The sequence below is a fragment of the Alexandromys fortis genome, unplaced genomic scaffold, assembly GCF_014885135.2.
Source record: "Alexandromys fortis isolate MF-2015 unplaced genomic scaffold, M_Fortis_MF-2015_v1.1 scaffold_24, whole genome shotgun sequence".
NCBI lineage: Eukaryota > Metazoa > Chordata > Mammalia > Rodentia > Cricetidae > Alexandromys > Alexandromys fortis.
The window spans coordinates 5388490-5412094 of record NW_026067906.1 but is presented as its reverse complement, the minus strand read 5'-3'; the positions used below and the strand labels follow the sequence as shown (position 1 = coordinate 5412094).

The 23605-nt window shown below is 35.8% G+C and overlaps 1 protein-coding gene across 2 annotated transcripts in view; it reads right to left on the bottom strand.

The window, feature by feature from the left end:
- Nucleotides 1-22565, bottom strand: part of Slc6a15 (solute carrier family 6 member 15) — a 31030-nt gene extending 8465 nt beyond the window's left edge. Inside the window, exons 1-9 of one of the 2 annotated variants that reach the window (XM_050135563.1) lie at nt 22191-22565; nt 19408-19565; nt 18904-19030; nt 17709-17890; nt 10349-10459; nt 6342-6583; nt 6045-6237; nt 2398-2590; nt 1022-1181 (exon numbers count right to left, since the gene is read on the bottom strand). In XM_050135563.1, the coding sequence (XP_049991520.1) occupies nt 1022-1181; nt 2398-2590; nt 6045-6237; nt 6342-6583; nt 10349-10459; nt 17709-17890; nt 18904-19030; nt 19408-19565; nt 22191-22479 (1655 nt within the window). In that variant the 5' untranslated portion in view covers nt 22480-22565. The remainder of the gene's footprint in view (nt 1-1021; nt 1182-2397; nt 2591-6044; nt 6238-6341; nt 6584-10348; nt 10460-17708; nt 17891-18903; nt 19031-19407; nt 19566-22190) is intronic. The other variant, XM_050135564.1, reaches the window with a different exon arrangement.
- Nucleotides 22566-23605: the final 1040 nt, after the last annotated feature.

The following is a 23605-nucleotide window of genomic DNA, read 5'->3' as shown; positions in this document are numbered from 1 at the left end:
TCCAGAATTAAGACACAAGATTTTGTTTACTTTTAAAATTGCCTTTGCTGCTGTCACTAACTGAAACGTGATTATTACAAGCAATTCCTGTTCTTCCTGGCTTGTAGCTTCGGACAATATTAAGATTGTCTCAACTCAGTCAAAATACTCATTCAATGCCCATTATTGTATTTAGGTCACATAAGAGACTCTAGTCTTCATCTAACATAAACTTTACACAACTCTCTCATCACTCCATCTGTGTATGTCTGGTGGAGACAATTATTTTAAAACATACTGAATAGATACTTCGAAGTTCTCTTATCCATTGAGATGAACTTGACATTTCATTTTATATCAAATACACATTCTTCACACATAGAAAGTGTGCGACTGAGGTGTAAACATACAGAAAAGTCGGTTAATTGCATATGTAGTCTGTGTGCTGTGAATGTATATGCATCACAGAATAGACTAGGTTATTGTCCCAAAACTTTCTGATACCAGAAAACATGAACTCCCTCTCTCTGTCTCTCTCTGCGTGTATTAGTCTCTCTCTGTCTCTATCTCTCTTTCGTTCTCCATTCTCATAATAATCCAGCCTAAGAAGTAGGGCACAAGCTTTAGAATGAAATGGGGGAATCTGTGAGTCACAGATCAGCTGCTGTTCAGGTTCTAAATGAGTAAGGAGCCTCTTGGGTTTCATATTCTCATCGTGTATAAAATATGAGAAACAATAACAAGTCAGAGAAACTTATGATCCAGCAACATATCAAATACTTTTCAAGTGTGTAAGTTATCTTTTGAATAAGAATTAAGCCAGGGCTTAGAACTCTAGACCACTTTAAATTGTATGCCGTTCCCAACCCTCATGCACTGAGGAAATACACACCCGTAAACTGTTAAATCAAGAAAAGACTGTGAAATACTTGACTAGCTGAAGATTAATCCCTTTTCATTTTGTTCCCCTTTAAATGAAATATTGATCAAATTTTTCAAAAATAGAGGTGAAAAACAGCTGCATACAATCAAGTATACTTACTTATCTATGCCATAAACAAAGCTTACAGCAATATTCTCCAAGATGACCACAATTAGCAGAGGCAATGTAGCAGAATAATCATCAAACATTGTAACAAAGTAATTTCCAGAGCGCTGCACGAATATCAGGCCAATACAAAATGCTAGGAGGCAACAGATAACTAAAGAAAATAAAGAAATGAAAAATTAGCCTTTACATAAAGCCAAGACTTTCCTTTATTGTGAATCATTACATTCAACCAATAGTTTTCAATTTTCATAATTTGTTGATGGCAATAGCTTCTCTGATTCTATGGAAAATTACATGTTTGGAGTAGGTTACACAGGGTTAACCTCCGATTAAAATAGTACATAACTCATCTCCTTAATTCTGGGGCATCCCATCTACCAAGTACAAATAATAACTGAGGGACAATTGCATGACAATTTTAAAAATAAAAATCCATTCCATATTTCTATTATTAATAGAATAGTGACCTTTCAGTCAGCACACACTCATAGGTGATTATTACATTTTATAAGCTTCTGTAGTGTTTAAATATCAATGTAATAATGAGCCTAGTGTGGTTTCTAATGGATTATCAAACTTACAAATGCTCATGCTTGATTGAAATATGATTGTCATTAAAGCATAACATGAAAATCCAATTAGAAAAAGTTTCACTACCAACCCATATTTACATATTTATCTTGCCTAAATAGTCTGCAAACTAAAGTAATAATTATAGGGATGAGGATTCTCCTTATTCAAGCATCAACTGAGAAGAAATGTTTCCTGCTTAAAATATAAGAAATAGATTCAAAAACTTTTGGACAGTTGTTATTGTAAAACCTTACAGATACATTTGTAATTGATAGTGTAGTTTTTTGCACATTTTAAAGTTGTTTTCTTGTGTTTTTGACAGTTAATATAAATAAATAAAGACTGTATTGTATGTCTTAATCTCCTTTTAAGGTGAGTAAAATTAGAAGAAGCTGGGTATAGCTTTCTCCACTCCCTCTGTGTGGATCAGATGTGAGGTCTCACATACTGCTTGAACTGCATGCTACTTCAGACTCTCTAGCCCTCTGAAACTGTAAATTCCAAATAGATTCTTTCTTTAATTACTTTTCTTGAACATGTTTTTTTTTCCCCACAGCAAAAGACAAGTAACAAATATAGGAGAGCAATAAAAACTACATTTTGGAAAAGATAAAAATGTAAATGTAACTTATATTTAATACAATTTTTCCTGAAAGAACTAATACACTAAAACAATAAGACCTACTATTATATTATTGTAAATTATAATCTATCGTCACATTGATATTAATGCAATCCAAAAGATAACACAGTCTAATTACAGCTGATGCTGAAAAGCAAAAGCAAAATCTCACCAGTGAGTATTTCCTTCCTCACTTTGAACGTGTCCACAACAGGAGTGATAATGCCTTCAATGGTTCCAAACATACTGCCAAGTCCGAGATTTATCAGCATGAGAAAAAACATCACTGACCAGAACGGAGACGCAGGAAAATGAGTCATAGCTTCTGTAAAGGCAATGAAAGCCAAGCCAGTGCCCTGCACAGCCTGCAGAACACATACAACCAGCATTAACCAAATGCAAGAGCCTGAGATGCTTCTATTCAACAGTAATGGCCAGAGCTACTGCAAAGAAATAGGCTAGCATAAGCTTTTATTCCTTAAATCATGTTCTCCTTCCCAGGACCTAGACTGATGGTATTGAGTAACCAAAGGCTGAAATACAGTTCAGAGTTACTAAGCAGAATCTACAACCAGTAGATTCTACAAATAATAAGTGTTGCTTATTATTTCAAAGATCCGGGAATGATAAAGTGTATTAGTAAATAAATGATATTTGTTAATTTTGTTACAACTTGAGAATACAAATACTGATTTATTGAAATAAACACACAAAACATGGTATTTATATGTGCAGATATTTCTGCCCCATGAAGTAGCTTAGTCAGCTAGAATAAAGAAAATAAACAATTGAAAGAATAAACATTTTAGCTTAAAAGAATGCAAAAGAAGAAATTACTGAATTATAGAAAGTTGGTTTTCAATCTTAAGAAAAATCAGTTTCAAAGGAAAAAACAGAATGAAACACCTTTTTAGTCTGTTTCTCTCTCTATCTCTCTCTCTCCCTCTCTTTCTCTCTCAAAAGAGTGGAGATGGATGGGTGGGGGAATGGGAAGGAGCAGGACAGAGCTGGGGGAGGGGAAACTGTGGTCAGAATGTGCTTTATGAAAAACTTCTTTTATTCCTCTTGCACTGCCTTGTCCAGCCTCGTGATTAGGACCTTTGCCTTATCTTATTGCACCTTATTTTGTGTTGTTTATTTGTTCTCCCTTGGAGGCCTGTTCTTTTGTAAAGAGCAATGGAGGGGGAGTGAGTCTGGGAGGAGACTAGGTGGTAGGGGAGATGGAAGAAGTGGAGTATTGTATGAGAGACGAATCTATTATTGGTAAAAAATGCAAGAAACAAAAAAGAAAACACATGCTTTAGATAAAAATAAATCAAGTGCACCCTTATCTTATCTAAATCTAACATTCCTATGTTCCAATGTTTAAAAAAGCCTTTGGTGATTGGATAATTTTCACAATTACTGAAATTGTTAGAGAAAAAAGTCAAGAACACACATGAAATTATAGGAATGTTTAAAGACTTTCTGATTAGGACTGCATTTGCTGAAAATGATGCTAACAACTGAAACATTAGGTATCATGAAATTAAACAACTTTTGTATAAGAAAAGAAACAAATGAATAGACAGCCTATACATAAAAGTTTGCAAGTCATTCTGAATATCCAAAATATACAAAGAAATTTAACTACTAAAAAAGAAGAATAAATTCATTGGTTCAGTGTCAATCATTGCCTCATCATCTGCATAATCCAGAAGTTTGATGACTTCTATTTGGGTGATTTCCAGAAGAAAGACTATTTTTAGGAATCCCCTGTCTACAAATCATTTTCAGATGGACTATTCCTCCACAATAAAAGTATTTTGTATTTTGAAAAAAAAGAAGAATGAAAGTACAGAATACATGGACTGAAGAAATGAACAGCAATTTCTCTACAGATGAACCACAAACACATGCAAAGGCTCAACATATTAGCTATAACAGAAAAAATTAAAATGATATTATTTGTTATTCATCTTACAAGTCCTCAGAGCAGTCATCAAAAAAAATCACAATGACTACTGGTGAAATTATTGAGAAAAGGAATTCTCATATACCACTGGTAGGACTCTAATGATATGGAAATCACTATGAAATTTTCCTCCAAACTAAAAGTGGATATACCATAAAACACAGATGTACCATGCCTGGTGTTTAATGAACGAACTCCCCATTAACACATCACAGGCATACTTGAACATTAGTTACTGTAGTACTAAGACAACAGCTTAGGTTAGAACCAAGTAGGTGAGCATCAGCAGAGGAATGGCAGACATGATGCAGCATGTTTACACTATGAAATTGTGTTACTGCTAAAAAACAAGGTCCTATCTTGTACAGAAAAGTGAGTATAACTGAAGATATTCATATCAAACATACTTAGTTTTAGAAGGACTAATCTTGCATGTTTTCTCTCATTTCTCGTTTGTAAAATGTGTGTGTATGTGTATGCGTGTGTGTGTGTGTGTGTGTGTGCTTGTGTATCTGTGTGTGGTTAGTGGAAAAAAGTATGCCATTTACTGATTGGGTTGTTGGATTCTAATTATTTAGCAGTTCAAGTCTTTTGCATATTTGGTGTGTTTCCTTTACCTTTTTGACTAACACACACACACATATATAAACATTAAATTAATGCATACATATATATGTGTTCAATTACACATTCGTTAAAGTATAAACAACATTGTCTGAGGGAACAAACAGTAGGAGGAACTTTAAGGAGGAGTGTGCATGGGAGAAATATAACTCCCAAATGAAACTGTTCTTATGTAACTATGTATAGAGAATATACATCTATGGGGAAAATAATTTTTAATGAAAAAAATGAGGCCACAGGTCAGTGGGTGAAGTGTTTGCTGTACAAATATGTGGATTTGTATAGCTGCCCAGCATCCATGTAAAAGCCAGGCCTGATGCCATGTGTCTATAATTGAGGTACAAAGGTAAGAGTTTGGTGGCACACACAGACATGACAAGCAGATCCCTGTGGTTCCAGGTTCATGGAGAGGTCAGAGGTAGAAAAGTGATTGGTGACAACACCTATCAAACTGTGGTCTCTCTATATACATTACCAATGAGGAAATGCCATCACATGTACACACAGACACAGACACACACACAAACACACACACAGAGTGAAACATGTTACTAGTATTCAAAAGCAAAACTCTAGACTACCTGCAAAATGATTGCATTACTTCAGTTAAAAGAATTGAAGAACAAACTAGAAATTTATATCTTCTCTTAGAATTCAGAGTTATAATTATTTAAAGCTTCAGCCATAGTTGACAGCATGAGATATTTATGTTGAGTTTCAGGCTATCTATATTATAGCGAATGATTAATGACCAATTTCTGTCCTTCTAGTTGACAATGTATGTAGATAATAGCAATCAATAGAAGGACATTGATTACTTTCCCCTAATTCCTTGCTGATTAAAATATATTATAGTCTAAGAAAAAGACAGAATCAGAATGTGTTGAATTCAACTGTCTAACAAAAATTATTCATTCATTCATTCATTCATTTGTCCATTTATCAAAAACTCAGAAATCAAAATTCAAGTTCTGCATCAAATTTTGTACCAAATTGTGCATCGGATTTGTATTCATTCTGGAAGAGATATTGGTTTGCATATGGTAAGCATTCTTTTTTAAAATAATGAAAATCTAAAAATCTTTGCAAGTAAACATACTCTATGAGATGCAGAGTTATCTGAGAATTTTGAAACTGCATTGCTAGGCACTATGCAAGCCACTTCACTGAAGAACTCTTTGGAATGATGCATACTTGAATTGAATGATAATCGCTTGACTTCTCAGACATGGCTTACTAACTTTATTTAGCTCATCCTCGATTTGACAGGAGTTGAGATGAAGAACAGCAAACTCCTCTTCTTTTACTTTTTGAATGATGTCATAAACTAAATGATAATCTTCCGCAGTAACAGCTGAAAGGTTAATGTGATGGGGAATGACATCCCGACTAATGTTCCCCATTTTCAAAAATTTCAAAATCATCTCAGAATTCCTAAAAAAAAATAGAGCAGAATGAGAATGAGCACCTTGTTTCTTTGATGCACGTTTTATAGAAAATTGTACAATTTAAAGGAAATGGAAATGATTTGTCCGTACTGTGAAATGCATTTTTCATTCACGATATTGGCTTTGAAGCCCAGGACTGCAAACACCACCAACGTCGCCAGGACAGAAGTGATAAAATTGATGAAAGACACGAGAACAGCGTCGAAGTGGCAGTTATTGTCTCTCTTGTTGTAGCTCGAAAAGGCAATGACTCCACCAAATCCCAGACCTAAGGCAAAGAAGACCTGAGTGGCAGCCTCTCTCCACACCTTGGGCTCCAGCATCATTTCGAGCTGTTTGAAAATAAGAGAGAATTAAAGAAGTCAGGAATAAATTCCAAGTTCTGAGCAATTCACTTATATGAGATTAGATCATTTTAATATGGATAAGTGATATTTGTAAACCCAAATGTAATTTAAAATAGGAAAATAAATTATTACTTAGGAATATTTTTTCTAGAAAAGTAGCTAAGAATGCAACAGGAAATATTATCAAGCCCTTACATGGTGACTTTTCCACTTAAGAGAGAACTATTCAGTGTTTCCAGATAAATCATAACCGCAGATGGTGACAGAGAAATTACTACTCTTTGATAATTTCCTATTGTATGTCTTTCCTTGTCTTTTCCATTGCATAATACATCAAGTACCAATACAAAGGGAAATAATCACTTCACATCCTAGCCTCATGTTTCCCAAATTTTGCTGGAAATCTAAGGATGGAGGTAACTGGTACACGATTGGAATGACTGGGCTGCCACGATACCTTTCCATTTCTTTGAGAACAGAAGGAGGTCTATTGCATTACAAGTGTTCTGAATGTGCAAACACATTCCACCTTGTGGGCTGTGCCTTACTTCTTTGAAAACTCATCAAATCTTTCAAGAACTTAATGAAACAAGTCAATTCAATAAGCACTTAATATTATTTCCATTCATAAAAATGCTTAATTGGTATTTTTTTCTCTCTCACATTGAAGTCAAATTGTCTTTATTGGGAGTAATGTCAAGGTAGGTGGTAGCTAAGAATATGAATCGTACCAAAACAAACCGTGATGCTAAGAGCTTTAATGAAAGTGCAAGATAACGGCTGGAGGGATGGCTCAGACGTGAAGAGCATTGGTTGCTCTTCCAGACGTTCTGAGTTCAATTCCCAGTAACTACATGGAGACTCATGGCTGTTTGTGATGAGGTATAGTGTCCTCTTCTGCCCTGCAGCCATACATGCAAGCAGAATACTGTACACATAATAAATCAATAAATATTTTTTTAAAGTGCAAGTCAAGGCAACTAACTATCCTCTTCATTCTGCTTTTTCAATAGAAAGAGTAGCGACAAAATTATTGCCACAGTATCAACCAAAGTCTAACTGTCCAATATTGATAGTGCATGAAGACTATAGTGACAAACACAGATAAGTGCTTTGCATGTTTTTCTCATTTATATTCATAGGATCCCATGCAGCTGTTGAATCTGCTATCTGAGCCTTTGAAAAAATGAGAAACCAGCCCATTGCCACATTGCATGTCAGGGGCAGAAATAAATAGTAATATTCGTAACCTCTCTCTCAAATATTGGGATGTAGTGCTTCAGGTAATTTAAACTATTTTTAATACTTCATGAAGTATTATTATCGAACATAATATTAGATCAATATTTTAGCAAGCAACTATATTTTTAACAGCTGTTTAATATGTGGGGTATTTCTTCAAGTACACTCAGCTGTCTATGATGGTGTCACCACTAGATGGCAGGAGAGAGCCATGTAGAAAGACTTCTTTTACCCTGCTTTCAAATACCACGGTGAATTTTCCACTTGGTGTTTCGGGGTATGTTGTGTGCTTAGGTACATTCTTTCCTACATAAACAATGTAAACAATGTAAAGTAAAATAGCTTATAATATGCCATGTCTTATTGGTGTTCACTGGAGACTTGACCTTTTCTGGATGGAAACAACAAAAGAGGTGGGAATTGGGGGTAAGACAGAGGTGGTGGAAGGCCTGGGAAGGGGGAATGGGAGGTGTGGGGGGGGGGCAGCGAGGCTGAGGCTCGGATGTAAAATAAATAGATGAAAAAGCAAATAAAATGGTTTTTTTTTTAGATTAAAAAAAAGTAACTTATAGCCAGGTGTGATAGCTCATGCTTGCTATCTCAGCACTTGGTTGAAACAGGGGAATTGCCACATGTATGAGGCCAGCCCTGACTAAATTCCAGACCATAAGGGACTATAAAGTAATGCCCTGTCTCAAACAAACAAAACAAAAGGTATGCTATGATTATTTTAATTTTTTGTCAATACCCTATATCAGTAATTCTCCAACTTCCTAATGTTAAAACCTTTTAATACTGTTTCTCATGTTGTCCCGACCATACAATTTTTGATGCTAATTCATAACTCTGATTTCGCTACAGTTATGAATCAATATACTAATAATTATACAGATAGAAGTTTGAAAAAGGCATTGAGACCCACAGGTTGAGAACTACTGCCCTAGAACAAACAAACACCATTTATCTGTAGGGGTAGCCCCAGCCAATCACCTTGCTTGTAGGGCGGGGTCGCCTGAGGAAATTTTTTAGCCATTACTTTATCAATAGTAAATGGGAAGTTAGCTAACAAGAAAAGAGGAAAAAAGGGAAAGAAAATAAACTAACATTTTAAAGGAGATCTCTAATACAAATTAAAATGTTACTATAAGCTAAAGTTTTAAATGCTAGATCCACATAAAAGTTTGTGTAAGTTCTAAACTATGGACTAAAATCAAACTCCAGAACTGTGTGACAGCCAGTTGTGAAATGGGAAAGCAGTTACAGTTCAGAAGTTAAGCCAGAAGAATTAGTGGCCTTGAACTCAAGAATCATTTTCTTCAGCGCTCTGAATATAAATCGCTTTGGTCATCAAGTATGTGTGGCTTGGAGCAGATTTTAATTCTAAGGTGGTTGAAGTGTATGAATCCGAAGCAGTGTTCCACTGAAAGTTCTCAATGGCACCAAATATTAAAGGGCACTTTTGGACTAAAGAAGAAAACCAGACGCCCACGTCAGCATTTTTGCTCCTACAGAATAAATACAAACTCAGACCCAGACATACAAAGAACACAGCTTCTTTTACCTCCTAACAAGGCAGCTGAAAAAGAATTCCACAGAAGCTAATCCCTTTTGCCCCTGCTCAAAGGACCATGCTTTCAGGCCCGCCTTTGCACCACAATCGTCCTTCACATAACCTCCAGGGTAGGAACTATTTTAACTGCACACTCTGACCTCCTCACCAGAGTCTGAACAAGCTAATGGTGAGCTGAAATTTTATGTTGCTGAACCACAAAAACACAGGCACTCCCAAAACCTATTTCTGTTTTGTTTTGAATTAAAAATAACAAGGCATGGTTAAGTCTGCAAGTAAATTATGGATAAACAAGGAACAAGACCAGACAGCAATAAACTTATCATTGCTTAGTAGATGGAGAGCATGAGTTTCAAACCCTCTTTGAAACTAATGGAAAAGTTCCTGATATGTGTAAGTGCTTATAAAAATTATCAAGCTTACCACTTTATCTATGACTCCAGAGAGAGCAAAACATTCCCAAGAAAAAACTCATTCTCTAAAAGACAGTATTCTAGCAAACAGTGGGGTTCTCCCCCAGAGATTTTAGATGGCGTGTAACCTGCGGATACTGGGGAACTTAATATTTTCTCTAGTTCTTCTAGCAAAAAGATACTGTTGTTGATGTTTCAAATAACCCAGGACATATATTAGATATAAACAACTCAACTAGAAGATGATGAGTAAATGTAGATCAAAATTTATTACTATAAAACCATAAGCTATTTCATAGGTAGAGACCTTTCTAATTTAAATACTGACAATTTCACTCAAGAACCAGAATGGTATGTTTTAAAAATTGGAGGTGGATCGAATTGGAAATACAGAAAAGCTACTTCTCTGTAGTGGTCAACATACTATAATTAGAAGTCTAATATATTTATGTTAAAAGAATTAACCCTTAAACATAGCTAAGGAGACATAGTTACAATAAACGTAATGGAAAATAAGGCACATACCTTAGGGGTAAACATGTGTCGGATGCCATCAATTGAGCCATTTAAAAGGAGAGATCTGATTAGGAAGCATACAAGTACCACGTAAGGGAACAGAGAACTAAAATACATGATCTGCAAGCAAAAAAAATGACAATAGGTGAGAAAGATGAATGACAATTCTTATAGTTATAACTACACTTTGATAGCTATTATTTTTCTTTGTAGTGTGAGGAACAATGTGGTTAACAATTTCTAAACTCGTTTTTAAAGGGAATTGTTTGGATTCTTTAAGATCTTATTTAAGACATAAGTAAAACTCTGTTTAAACTGATTCATACTGTATATATTTATGGGGTAAAGTACAATTCAATACTTGTATAAAATGCTTAATAACAATTTAGAGGTAATTAACATTTTGTGTTATAAGCTTTTAAGCTTACAATTATCTTAAGAGTCACAGTAAATTATGGTGAACTATAGTCACCCCAGTGTGGTACCCAGTTCTGAATTGTGATCTTCCTTTTGTCTTTTGGGTGTCACTGTCCAATAGTTCTTATCCATCTCTTTCCTTCCCAGTCTCTAGAATGACCACTCTACTGCCCTCTATTCTTATGTAATAGGTTCTCTTTGTTAGCCAGACAGGAAAACACATAAAATTTGTCTTTCACTTACTGCATTATTACACTTATGTTGTATCTAAGTTATTGTAAATGATAGAATGCCATCTGATTTAGTAGATGGATAATATGCGGAGAGCACATTTGCATGTTTGTGTGTGTGCAGAATTAAAAAATACAAAATTTTTACCATCTATGTTGCTTCTAGTAGCAGGATTTAATTCTGCTCAATGACTGCATATATCATTGTGTGCCTACATGAAGAAAAAGCTAACTTAATTTTCCTTGAATTAGGGTACAACTAAAGTGTATGATTAATTAATGGTGTTGATAGTTTTTAATGCCTATTTAAAAGCAATATTTAGGAAAGAAAGGACCAAACATAATCTGCCTAACAAGTCCTGGTTCATGTTTTACACATATTTTATGTAATGTTTTATGATAAAGCCATAAAACTCCCAAAGTCTTGGGTAATCTTTAGGTACTACATTCAGTATAAAACCTTTGTCCATTCATTTCTGCTATGTTTGCATGTAAGGTACTCAGCAAATTGCTTATCACCCAAAGGAGCCATTTGACCCAGGCATTAACAATCTTCTTGTCATCTCCAGGTGGAGGTCTAAGAAGTATAAGACTTCCCCATTGTAGAAACAAACTTCTGAATTTCTCTCTAACTTGTGCCCTCTCCTTTTCAGAAAATGGTCCCGGCGATCCCGTTGCTGAAATCATACATGCAGAGTTGTCCAAGACAATCTGCAACATCCCCTCAGGTTCCAGATCAGCATCCCAGCTGTGTCATTTTCTGCTAACTGCATCCTAAGTGTTCCTAATAGCATTTAACCGATGGCTAATTGCTCCCTCAGTCCTGCAAGCCTTTAAGCTAATAATGTTCTCCTTCTGCGGAGCTCAGGCCCTCATGCCCTTACCACCTGGTAGGTGCAGCAAGCTCAGCCTCTCCCTGTAAGCACACCACCTGCTTGCTCCTCTTCTCTACTCACAGAAACATCTTGCAGAAATCTTCCTGAGCAGCCCAAATAAGACTGTCCTTTTATTTCCACGCTGAATCCACCATCTGGTATGACTCCTGCCACAGTAGAGACAGTGACATCTCCTTGGAGATATTACCATTAGGTTTGGTTTTGTCTGGGACAGCAGATAGCCTTGCTGATGTTACCTTACTTGAGTTCTCTTGTGGGCTGTCCACTCTGTTGTTATAGAAGCTCTGTGGAGGTAGAGGCCATGTCTTTCCTGTTCACTAATAGATCTTGAACTCCTAATACATTTGCAGAAAGAAAATAGCTATATGATAAGCATTGCGTAAAGAAGAAATAAAGGGAGCCTGGGAGAATAAGGGGGAGACTATCAAAGCAGAGGAGGCCTCGGGGGAGAGACAATGTGACTCGATAACTCGAAAGAACTTGTAATAGAAAGATGATGCCTGTGTTTGCTTCCTTTGTAGTTTATCCTCTGGAAGTCATACTTAAGCATTCTGAAGCTATCAGGGACAGGTTAGTTCTACGTGTAGGATGTCAGTATATTAAAATCTATGTTTTGATAAAGTAATTCTGTTTTCATTAGTGAAAACAAACATTTTCAATAATCTTAGATTGGCCTCTGCTTTGATGATACGCTTTCATGTTCATTTCCTAATTTTTCCTTGTTAGGGTTATTTCGGAAGTGGGGTTACTTCTCTGGTTATCTCTGCCGACTTCTGCATTCTTTAAATCTTCCAGTCCCCTAGATCTTATTTGATTGTAGCTCTCCACAATTATGAGGCTACCAAAAGCACGAGTCCTTTCTGCACATTTCTCAAATCAAATTCAATTCTCTGCTTTATAAGTGGCGTGAACGACTTCGCTGATTCTCAGTTTATTTCCCGCTGATCTTTCCTCTAGCATCTCCCTATCTGTTTGCCTCTGCATGGCAGAGGTTCAACATCCATGACTCTTCTGTATGGAGCTTTCTAGAAATCTGATGGTATTGCTTGCTGAATAGTAAAACATCTTCAAATCTTTAGAGTTTACTATATAACATCCTCCGTTTTTCCAGTTTCTGCAGACACTTCCAAGTCCATCAGCAACCAGCTCACACTGTTGCTTTATCTCTTGTTGCCCAAACTGGATGTCAGAGTCACACAGGAGCATTTAGCTTCCTCTGGGCTTTATTATGCCTGATTCTGCACCTGAAATGACCTCTTGCTCATCCTTCTCATGAGGTTTCCTTTAACCATCTTAGCATATATCCCAAATTGCCCACTATGTGAAGTTTCCTAAAATCCAGACTAATTGCAATCACTTTCTTATGCATGTTCTCTTTGCCTCCACCACCATATGTAATACAGCAATTATCTGCTTGGATCTTTATACTATGGGCTTTATGAGGACAGAAATTACTGTGCTAATATCTATCTATTAGATCACAGCATTCAGTAAGTCATCAAATATACTGCACATTAGAAGAGAACTCCTAGAAAGTTAAGGTTTCTTCTGTGTACACACTACATTGTATTTATTATATAATTATTTTCTAATTATGTGGTCCCAATTATTCCCACTTTATTTTATTAGTTCAACATACATTTGTATTCTTAACTAAACTAATCTGGATTTGGTAATAAGATTTTAACATACATTCTTAAGGATGAAAAGTAGAAATATTCCAGTTTATATTGTGAAAACAAAGTCAATATACCAAACAGGTGAAAAGTATAAGTATGCCAAGCCCACGACTGCATTCTCCTCTAAGAAAAGAAAGGTCTGTATATTTATTTATAAAATTCTTAGAGTTACATGAATGTATCTTAAGCCATACTGTATAAAGCATCTACCTTGTTCTTAAACACAAATTCTTTACATTTACACAAATGGCTATATTTTTATAGCAAAATCTTGTATGAAACTGAAAAAAATCAATTAAATTCACCTTATATACCATAGATGCATATACATTGTTCCCTGAAATCACTTTATTGTATATAGCTACCCAAACCTCATGCATTGTATATATTGGTTTTGTACTCGTGTACCTACGATGATTTTACAAATTTGTGGTTTGCCTCTGTCACTAGAATGGAAAGATCCTAAATCCAGACTTTGCCCCTTGCTAAACTAAATTAAATTCTAGTAAAGACCAAATATTTAATACCTTTGTAAAATAAATCGATGAATGGAAGAGGCAATGAGCCTGATATAGTTTAAAAAGTACATGTGATTAGAATAGAGAATAAGATACATTCCTCTGTTTAATTCAGAGCCCCCTTAGAGTTGCCAAGCAAAATACTTTTCACAGCAGTTATATTAAGTAAAAGATGACTTTGTCAACCAAAATATTATGTAGCCTATTTTCATATTGTTTCACTACTAGAATTGGGAAACTTAAAATAATTCTCAATTGCTTTTTCTCTTCATATTAAAATGTTAGTCATAGACACACATTCAGCAGAAATCTTACTGTTGACTTCAATGCCTGATTTTAGTTAAATAATTTAGTTATTTAATTCAGGATAGTTAACTTGATCCTGAACTCTTTACTTTGTTGTGGATTAGAGATAAAACTTACAACTCATTTGGCTGTCAGAATGAAGAAACCAATGTTTGCACAATATTTAACAGAGTAATACACTGAGAGTGAAGAAATGCTAATAAAAATGTCACCCTGGAGCTGGAAGTAAGACAGTAACATATCATTTCAATCTTCTATCCTGGGGTCACAAATGTCATAAGATGCTGGAACCAGGTCTCTTATAGCCTGTGAACATAACCAGTGAGACTGGACTGTCTATTATAGAGGCAATTAATTTCACTATCACCAAGCATTGTCCTAGAAGCGTTTTTTTTTTTTTTTTATAATACAAGGATTTATTATCTCTCTTATTCCCTCTATTCTCTTATACTGGGGAATAGTCCTGTTCTTTGTAGTTTTGCTGTCTCCTTTTTATTTAACTCGTTGTTGACTGTGCTCACAGACCAACACTTTCTCTTCCCCATAGAGAGGCAGAAAGAGAAAAGATATCAGAATCCAGTGCTGCAGTTGCATTTTGAGGTGTGTTTAGTCAGCCTGAGTGATTACCAGCATCCTCCTCTTGTCACTCATGCAGGTTCCAGGGAGCATCTCCCACTCGCTACCCTGTGTGTGTTTGCATGTTTAAAAAAACTATATAAGGAGCCAGGCGGTGGCACACGCCTTTAATCCCAGCACTTGGGATGCAGAGGCAGGCGGATCTCTGTGAGTTCAAGGCCAGCCTGGTCTACAAGAGCTAGTTCCAGGACAGGAACCAAAAAGCTACAAGAAACCCTGTAAAAAAAATAAATAAATAAAAATAAATAAATAAATAAATAAATAAAACAACCTATATAAGGAGGTCTCATCTTCCAACTGGGACTTCCCAATGACAATGTGCATACTTGCTAGCCTTCCATCACTCTTTTCTACCTAGTGCTCGCAGAACTCTTTATTTGGAGGCTTTTTGTTTGATTACTTAATAGATACACATACATTCACCCTTACAATCAATTCTCCTCTCATCGTCTTCACCTCTTTATTCAATTCTAAAGAACTGCGTCAATCTAAACATTCATATCTTTTCGCATGCTGCTTAAAGCTAGTTTTTGCCCATTCTGGACTGTTAAGATCACTTTTGGATGAGGATGATGACTCAGGAGAAGACACCCTCAATTGTATTAAAGCATCCAACACAACACAGCCCAAGTTTTGCTTCAAATTCTGCCTCAATGTCACCCTCTCCCTAAGGTACTCTTACTGGAATAGTAAATCACATGTATTGCATAACTTGTACTCCATTCTACTTGAACATTTTTATTGCATGATGTTAAAGACAAAACAGGAAAGTATCTGATATCATGAGAGTAAATTTCAAGTAGTCTTATCAAAAAAAGTTGATAAATATTTGGTGTGATAGATATGTTAATTCACTTGTGTTGATTATTATACAATTTCCAGAAAAATTGTAACATCCACTTTGTGTTTCACACGTGTGTACAATTGCAGTTTGTAAAAATAGCATAATAGAAACTAGTATATTTTTTAAAAAGAAGAAATTATTTTTAAGTGACAATAACACACAAACTCAGAAAGTCTTAGCAAACTTAAGCATGACAGCTTTCAAATCTCTATAGTCAACCAGAGATGGCTCTTCCTCCCACATAACACTAACTTAGCAATTATGTTCATATGATGAAACCTGGCTTAAGAACTTATTCCTTTATTTATAATCTACATTTAGTGACCCCTAGGTCAAGGTGCACTCAATCTAAGCAGTGTCTAAAATTGGGAAGTTGGTATTAAACATAATAACATTTACAAAAGATTTCAAGACATTGAGTTGTGCAGCTATTATGCCCACTTTGTCACATGCAAAATAATGCAGCAGCCACAACAAGAACATGAAGATCAGATAAATGGATTTACAGGATACAATGCCATCCATGTTGTTACTAAAATGGAATTAACAGGAAGCAAAGATGAGTTAGACCAACTTCTATCCACTCTCATCCCCATTCTCAAGTCATCATTTGATGGGCACAAATATCATACATGCTCAGAGGCGGCATAGTGTGGACCATACCACAGCCTCTTCCATTAAAGACACAGACAACAAGGCAAGGTGACACATGGCTGTGTGACTACCACACAGGAGGCAGGAAGACTCCAGTTCAAAAAAATGTTGGGTTACACAGGATAACCTGTCTCAGTGGATCTGAAAGTTGTAACTACACTTTAGGGCTTTGAGGAGTAAGTAAGATAAAGTAGTACAGATCCCAGAACAAAGAGATGTCTACTAGGTATAATTACTTATTACTGGCTTTATTCAAATTATCTCTACCAATGTCACATTATTATTATTATCATATGATTTATTGTTATTAATTATTCTTATATTAATAGTAGAGTAGTCCAACTTCCACTCTTCCCAGTGTTCCTAACTATGATGCCCAATTAGACTGAAAAGACACGTGATTACAGCTACACTTTGAAAAGAGAAATTAATATAATTATACCATTAGGGGACAGTAAGAAGAGCCAACACTGAATTCTTTCTATAAAGCAGATGCAGGATGGGAAGGGCAGTGATAAGTGTTGGATTCTAATGCTTTTAAAAGTAGAAGAATGAATAAAAATTATGTGCCCAATGTATCATTTTAAAAAAGAAAACAACTTCACAGTGCACCTAATGTCGTTTCCAAGCCCAGTATATTTAAATTTTTATTTGTCCTGGAAGGCGGGCTCTTGTCATCTTTTATTTATTCTGTGTTGCTTGTTCGCATTATTCTAACTACCTAAGGAGAAGAACTTTAAGAAACACTCAAAAGTACACGATTTGAATATTCTTTATAATCATTTCTTAGAAAAAGACTCAAAAGAAGGATATGATACAAAGCAAACAAACAAAAAAGTTAATTCATCATTCCATCACTTTCCATGACTGGAGGTGGCGTAGTCAGAGAACTATCAGATGCTGAACAAATGGCAAAATAAACAGACTTAAATATTGAAGGTTTTTTAAAAAGATTTTGCTAGAAAAAGAAAATAGATACTTAAATGATACTAAATGTCACTACAAAACACTTTGCTTATTACTTATCTACTTTTTATGGCACGTTTTTTTAAAACATCACTTTTCGTAAAATACTTAGAATGAAATTTTACAAGCAATTTGTCAGCTGAATTTGGGGGATAGCTACAAGGGATTGGCAATACCCACAAAGGGTACTTAGCCGAATCAGAAGGGATTCTAGCATACTAACTTTTCCAGAAGACTGAATGCCTTTGATCATGGCCAGACAAACCATGACCCAGGCAGCCAGCAGGCAGACAGTCATCTTCCAGTTTAAGCCTCCACTTTCAGAGATGGAACTGGTGATATCCAGCGCTTCCCTGTACCAGTAATAGGTGGTGGCGGAACTTTTTTCACATTCTGGCTCGATATCTGTGTGGAAAAAAAGAGATAAGATGCAGTAATTCAGACTATATATGAGGAGCAATGAGTAATACTGAATTATGCTGAGCAAGTCCATTAGCCAATTCTTATCCATTTCCTAGAAAATAATTAACCTGAAAACAGTGGTCAATGAAATACAAAAATTTGCAGACTTTGAAAAATCCAGGAGCAGGTATTCTTTTTGATAGTTATTAACAATTCCTAAGGAACACCTGAACTTCTTAAGGAAATAATTGAAACAAGTAATTTACATTTCCCTTCCCAGACCCATAATTATATGATACTGGAGCACAGCACCATCAAATGTGATATCTGCTAGCCAACGGGATTTTGCTGAAAAGCAGAATGAAGTGATATGTGTCTGCTGTTAAAGTAAAATTCAGGCAGGAATTTTGGAATTTTTTCCTGAAAACTAAGGTTAACTATAATGCCAACAAAATAATATTTGCATACATTGTAAGTCTAAATGGTAACATTTATATATACTAGATTAACTAAAATATTTCACGTGTTTTTACTTTTTTAAATGGGACTAGTAAAACTTTTTTTTAATTTTTTATGATTTATTTATCTTTATGTGCATTGATGTGAGGGTGTCAGATATCCTGGAACTGGATTTTCAGACAGTTTGTAAGCTGACATGTGGGTGCTGGGAATTGAACCCCGGTCCTCTGGAAGAGCAGTCAGTGCTCTTAACCACTGAGCCATTTCGCCGGCCCCTAGTAGAACATTTTTAACTTCATGAATGAGTTTCATTCTACAGAAAATGGTTCTTTATATTCTAAGATTAAAAAAAAATAATGATTACGACAAGTGGCCATTCCAAAAGCCGAAGGGAGTCTCTTATGATGCTCACTACAGATGTTTTGTTTCCTTGTTTTGGTTTTGGATTTTTATTGTTGCCACCCACTGCAGTTTCCAAAAAGCAGAAAAGAAAGTCTGCGCCTTTGCTAATTATTGAAATCGTTCAAGAGGAGAAGACAACAAAACATGCGTCTTACAAGTATGAGATGCATTTTTCACCAGGGGGCACTGGTCCCAAGGAAGAGGCTGTTGAAAAGACTGAGAAAAGTAAAACAACGTCCAGCCAATGATGACGTTGTAGTAAAGAGCCACAAAGTAGCACACCTGCAAAAAAAGTAAAAGAATGTACTTTATCGCTCATCCTTTGACACTCCCTTTAAAACAGTAGGGTGGAATTCACTTCATAATATTTAATAATTTTTTAAGTTGTAATAATATTTAGGTCTTGATCCTGCAATATTTTTATCTGAAAGTATTATCTTTACTTTAAAATAGTTTCTGAGTTGAACATTTAAAACCTATTTCGAGATTGAGGTACTATCAACTATCACAGATGATTTTGTATAGTGCACTCTGTACCAGTAGCTTATAACATGTGAATAAAGAACTATACAGAGACAAAGACTTGGAGTTTACAGAGAAGAGGATTGCATTATTCTAAACCAGCACAGGTAAGAACAATGCCAGGGGAAGAGACTTACTACACAGCTCGCGAATCCAATCCCGCCCAGTTTAGGGCTTATGTAATTCCAAACCCCGATGCTGCCCCTCCGAATTCTTTGACCCACAGAAAGCTCCAGGAAAAAGAGGGGAATTCCTATTACCAGAAGTAGTATTAAATATGGCAGAAGATATGCACCTAGAGGGACAAAAACAAACAGAACGTGCCGAGAGTATACATTGACGCTAAACTTTTTATGAAAGACGATTTTATGAAAAGAGTTTTTTCTATAATACAAATAGAGGTCTTTGAGAAAATATAACTGATTTTCTTTGAACATCCAAAAGGTTGAATCTTGTATTTAATTCCTCCAAGAAGCCTCGCAGGCCAGCTAGACAGTACCTTTCTGCACAAGTCTGATGATGTGAATTTGATTTCCTGAACCATAGTGGAAGGAGAAAACTGTCCTGAAACCTCCTCTGACCTCTGCATGCATGTTCCTCTGAACACACATATGCAACACACTCTCAGGTTCAGCCGATTTTTCTTACGAGATATGCAATGTTGTTCTCTATTTACATTTTAAGGCAAGAAATCAATAGTAGGGAAATTAACCTGAATATTGCTTTTGTCAAAGAAAGAGGTAGAGAGGTAGGTCTTGTTAATAACTAATAGTCAAACTTCTAATAGCTGTCCATCAAGGCTGAAGTCATACTGAAAGGAATAAAACCAAACTTTAATCTGAGTCTGTCTTTATCCTTAGCAGGATGTTCAGGAAGTTATAGAAAGTGAAATGTCTCAAAGTAAGTATTTCCACCAATCTTAGAAAATGAAACAAACAGTGAGAAACTAACAAAAAAGCAAGCAGCAAACAAAAAAGTAAACAATTTTTACTTAAAAAAACGGACATCTACGGGTGCTAATCTTTGAAACCATAAATAATTCACATGGGATATTATCAACTTGCTAGAGAATTGCTGTTTGATGAGCAGTATGGAGTGTGTGGCTCACTTGACCTAAAATTGAATTCTTAGCTCTCAGTCAGGTTCGTTCAAAAGTTTGCTTTCCAAAACCTCTTACTGTGCTCCTGGTGGAATTCTCTAACCACCTAAAATATACTTTAATCGCTATAATGCCTTGGCATTTTATCTTAGTAACTGAGGAAAAATTGCAAATGACTAGTTCCATTCGTTTGACATGGTTTGTGTGTGTGTATTATAATTACTGCAAAATAAAACCATAATTGTTTTCAGCCAACCAAACTATCACAGACCAGAAATAATATCAAAACACCCTTTGTAATAATTGAAGATAAAAATGTCTACCTTTCAGAATATGTAGGTTTGGGTTTGTGTATGTGTTGGCACATAAGCATGTAGACGCCAGAGGTCAATTTCAGGCATTTTGTCTATCAAAATAAACTTTGTCTTTTAAGACAACGTCTCTCATTGAGACTGGCACTCACTGATTTGGTTTAACTGGTTGACTAGCAAGCCCCATAAATTTGCATGACTTCCTGCCATGAGCATTCGGGTTATAGATGCGTGCTACCATGCTTGGTCTTCCAAACTCACGGACTCAGGCTTGCAAACCATGTAATGTTACTACTGAGTCATCTCAGTCCAGAGTATGTACTTTTATTCATATTTACTTTATCAGACTTTATATGCATATATTATACAATTACAAAAATATTAGTGATATACATATCAATACATAAATATTCCCCTCACATATGTGTGTATGTATGTAGACATGAATGTGTTTGCTTGTTTGTTTGGTTTTTCGAAACAGGGTTCCTCTATAGCTTTGAAGCCTTTCGTGGACCTCGCTCTGCAGGCCAGTCTGGACACGAACTCACAGAGATCTGCCTCTCTTTGCCTTCTAAGAACTGGGATTAAAGGCATGCACCACCACCGCCCGGCTGCTGTTGTGTTTGCTTTTGATGCAGTACTTCTATGTGTAACAATTCTGGCTATCCAGGAAGTCACCTTGTCAACCAGGATAGCCTCAGACTCACAGAGATTCTCCTGAGTGCTGGGATTGAAGGCATGTATCACCATCCCCAGCTTTTTCACAAGAGTTTTATGACAGTTTTATTCTTTTTAAACTGTTGAAAATTATGTGTCCACTATACATAGTAAAAGTGCTAATAATGGTGAAACTATTTTTGTTTGAAATGAAATAAGAGTATTCTCTTTTTCAAAGAAGTTGTTGAAGCCAGACAGCATTCCTCAGAATTATATTACAGACCTGTATTAGATGGTGTAAAACCTCCAAGGACAAAGAATGAATGGCATTATGGTAATTATCTGGTTCAACTCCTTCGTGAGTCCTAAAAGTGCTAGTCCACATTTAAAGACCATAATCATTCTAAATTATATGTTAGTTCTTCTTTTGTTAAAGAACGAAAGAATTTAGAATTCAGAGGTAGTAAGTCACCGAAAGAACATTCATGTTCAGTCAGTGCTGTCGGCTTTAGATTATCATTGAAAGCAAAAGTCTGGCATGTAGAGAACAAAACCCATGTTAGAAAAGTTCCCCTCAGTACTTCAGCAATGTTTACAGTATCCAGGGAAGACGTTCAAGAATGCATTTCCTTAAGCATTCCCTGAGTATTTGTAGGACACAGGTGTGTTTCTCTGGAAACTTAATAACACGGTGCTGGGCTTGCTTCCCATAAAGGAGTCTCCCTAGCTTTTGTAACGGAACTCAAAATTTCTGAAAATATGATACTGTAACTGTAGTAGGAGCTATCCGAAATAACGAACAGTAATTTACCAGTGTAGCAATTCATCATTAAAGCAAGCAAACGTGACTTACCACCACCGTTCTTCTGACAGAGGTATGGGAATCGCCACACATTCCCCAGACCTACAGAAAATCCAACTTGAGCCAGAATGTATTGGAGCTTACTGTTCCAAGCGGGCCTTTCATCATCTGCTTCAGATCCATCTTCGACATCAGTGTCTTTTTCTTCTTGAACATCAACGATTAGTTCACTCTTCTTAAAAGCCTCTTCAGGTGAGTCTTCGTTGGACAGAAGGTCCTTGACAGACTCAATGACCTCATCATCTAAATCTCTCTTAACCACTTTGCTATTCTTAGGCATTGGAAAGTATTCTTTTAAAAGACACCTTTGAGGCAAATGTCTTTTTCCCAATGTTATTCAAAATGAAGTAAATCGAAGAATATCATATAGAGCCTTGATTCAAGGTGAGGAATTTTTAGGGATCCTGGAACTGATCCCGATACTCTGTAGATAGCTGTGAAATGAAAAGTTGAGATGTGACATTTAATAGTGAAAAATATCAACAATATTTCAACATCCTTTCTTGCTCCTCTTTTTGGTAGAGTCCCTACCCAATACTACAAAGCATGATTGATCTTGATCAATCAGGGCTCAACAATTTCATAAGTATATGATTTAGAATATGTATAAGTTTTATACCTACTTCTTTTAGTTTAATTCTTCCTTGGAAAAATACACTTTAATCTAGACTTTAATGTACAGTATGTAAACAATTCATTATTTGCTATTTTTTTAGCAATTGTAGAAAGTTGGTTGAGAGAAAGATGTTGATTGAAATTTAAAATAATGTATCAAATTGGGAAATAAAATAAAAGGTATAGGTATAAATACAAGCATTAAAATGCCATTGTTACTTTATGAAAGACGTCAGACACTAATGTGAGCTATTTTCATAATCAAAAAGATACTGTCCTCTTCGTCTCTGCATGTTCTCATATAAGCTTTCTTCTTTTATGATAGTGGAATCATATAAGAACTAATATCTCCATGTGAAAAGATATATCACTGCCAAATATTTAAATCTAGTTTACAAAGGCAGGCCTCCTGAGTTTGAATCTCCTCTCTAAATCTTAGGGATGTTACTATCCTGGCCAAGTTATTCAACTCATTTGTAAACTGAAAATGATAATAAGCTTGCCCAATAAAAGTTCTTGCAAGCTGGGCGGTGGTGGCACATGCCTTTAATCCCAGCACTCGGGAGGAAGAGGCAGGCGGATCTCTGTGAGTTCGAGGCCAGCCTGGTCTACAAGAGCTAGTTCCAGGACAGGAACCAAAAGCTATGGAGAAACCCTGTCTTGAAAAATTAAAAAAAATTCACAGCTACAATCATACTCAATGTACAATGAAAAGATGATGCTTTTTCTGCTCTTATCCTTTCTCTTCAATAGAGTACTAGAATTTTTAGCTAGGGCAATTTGGAAAGGAA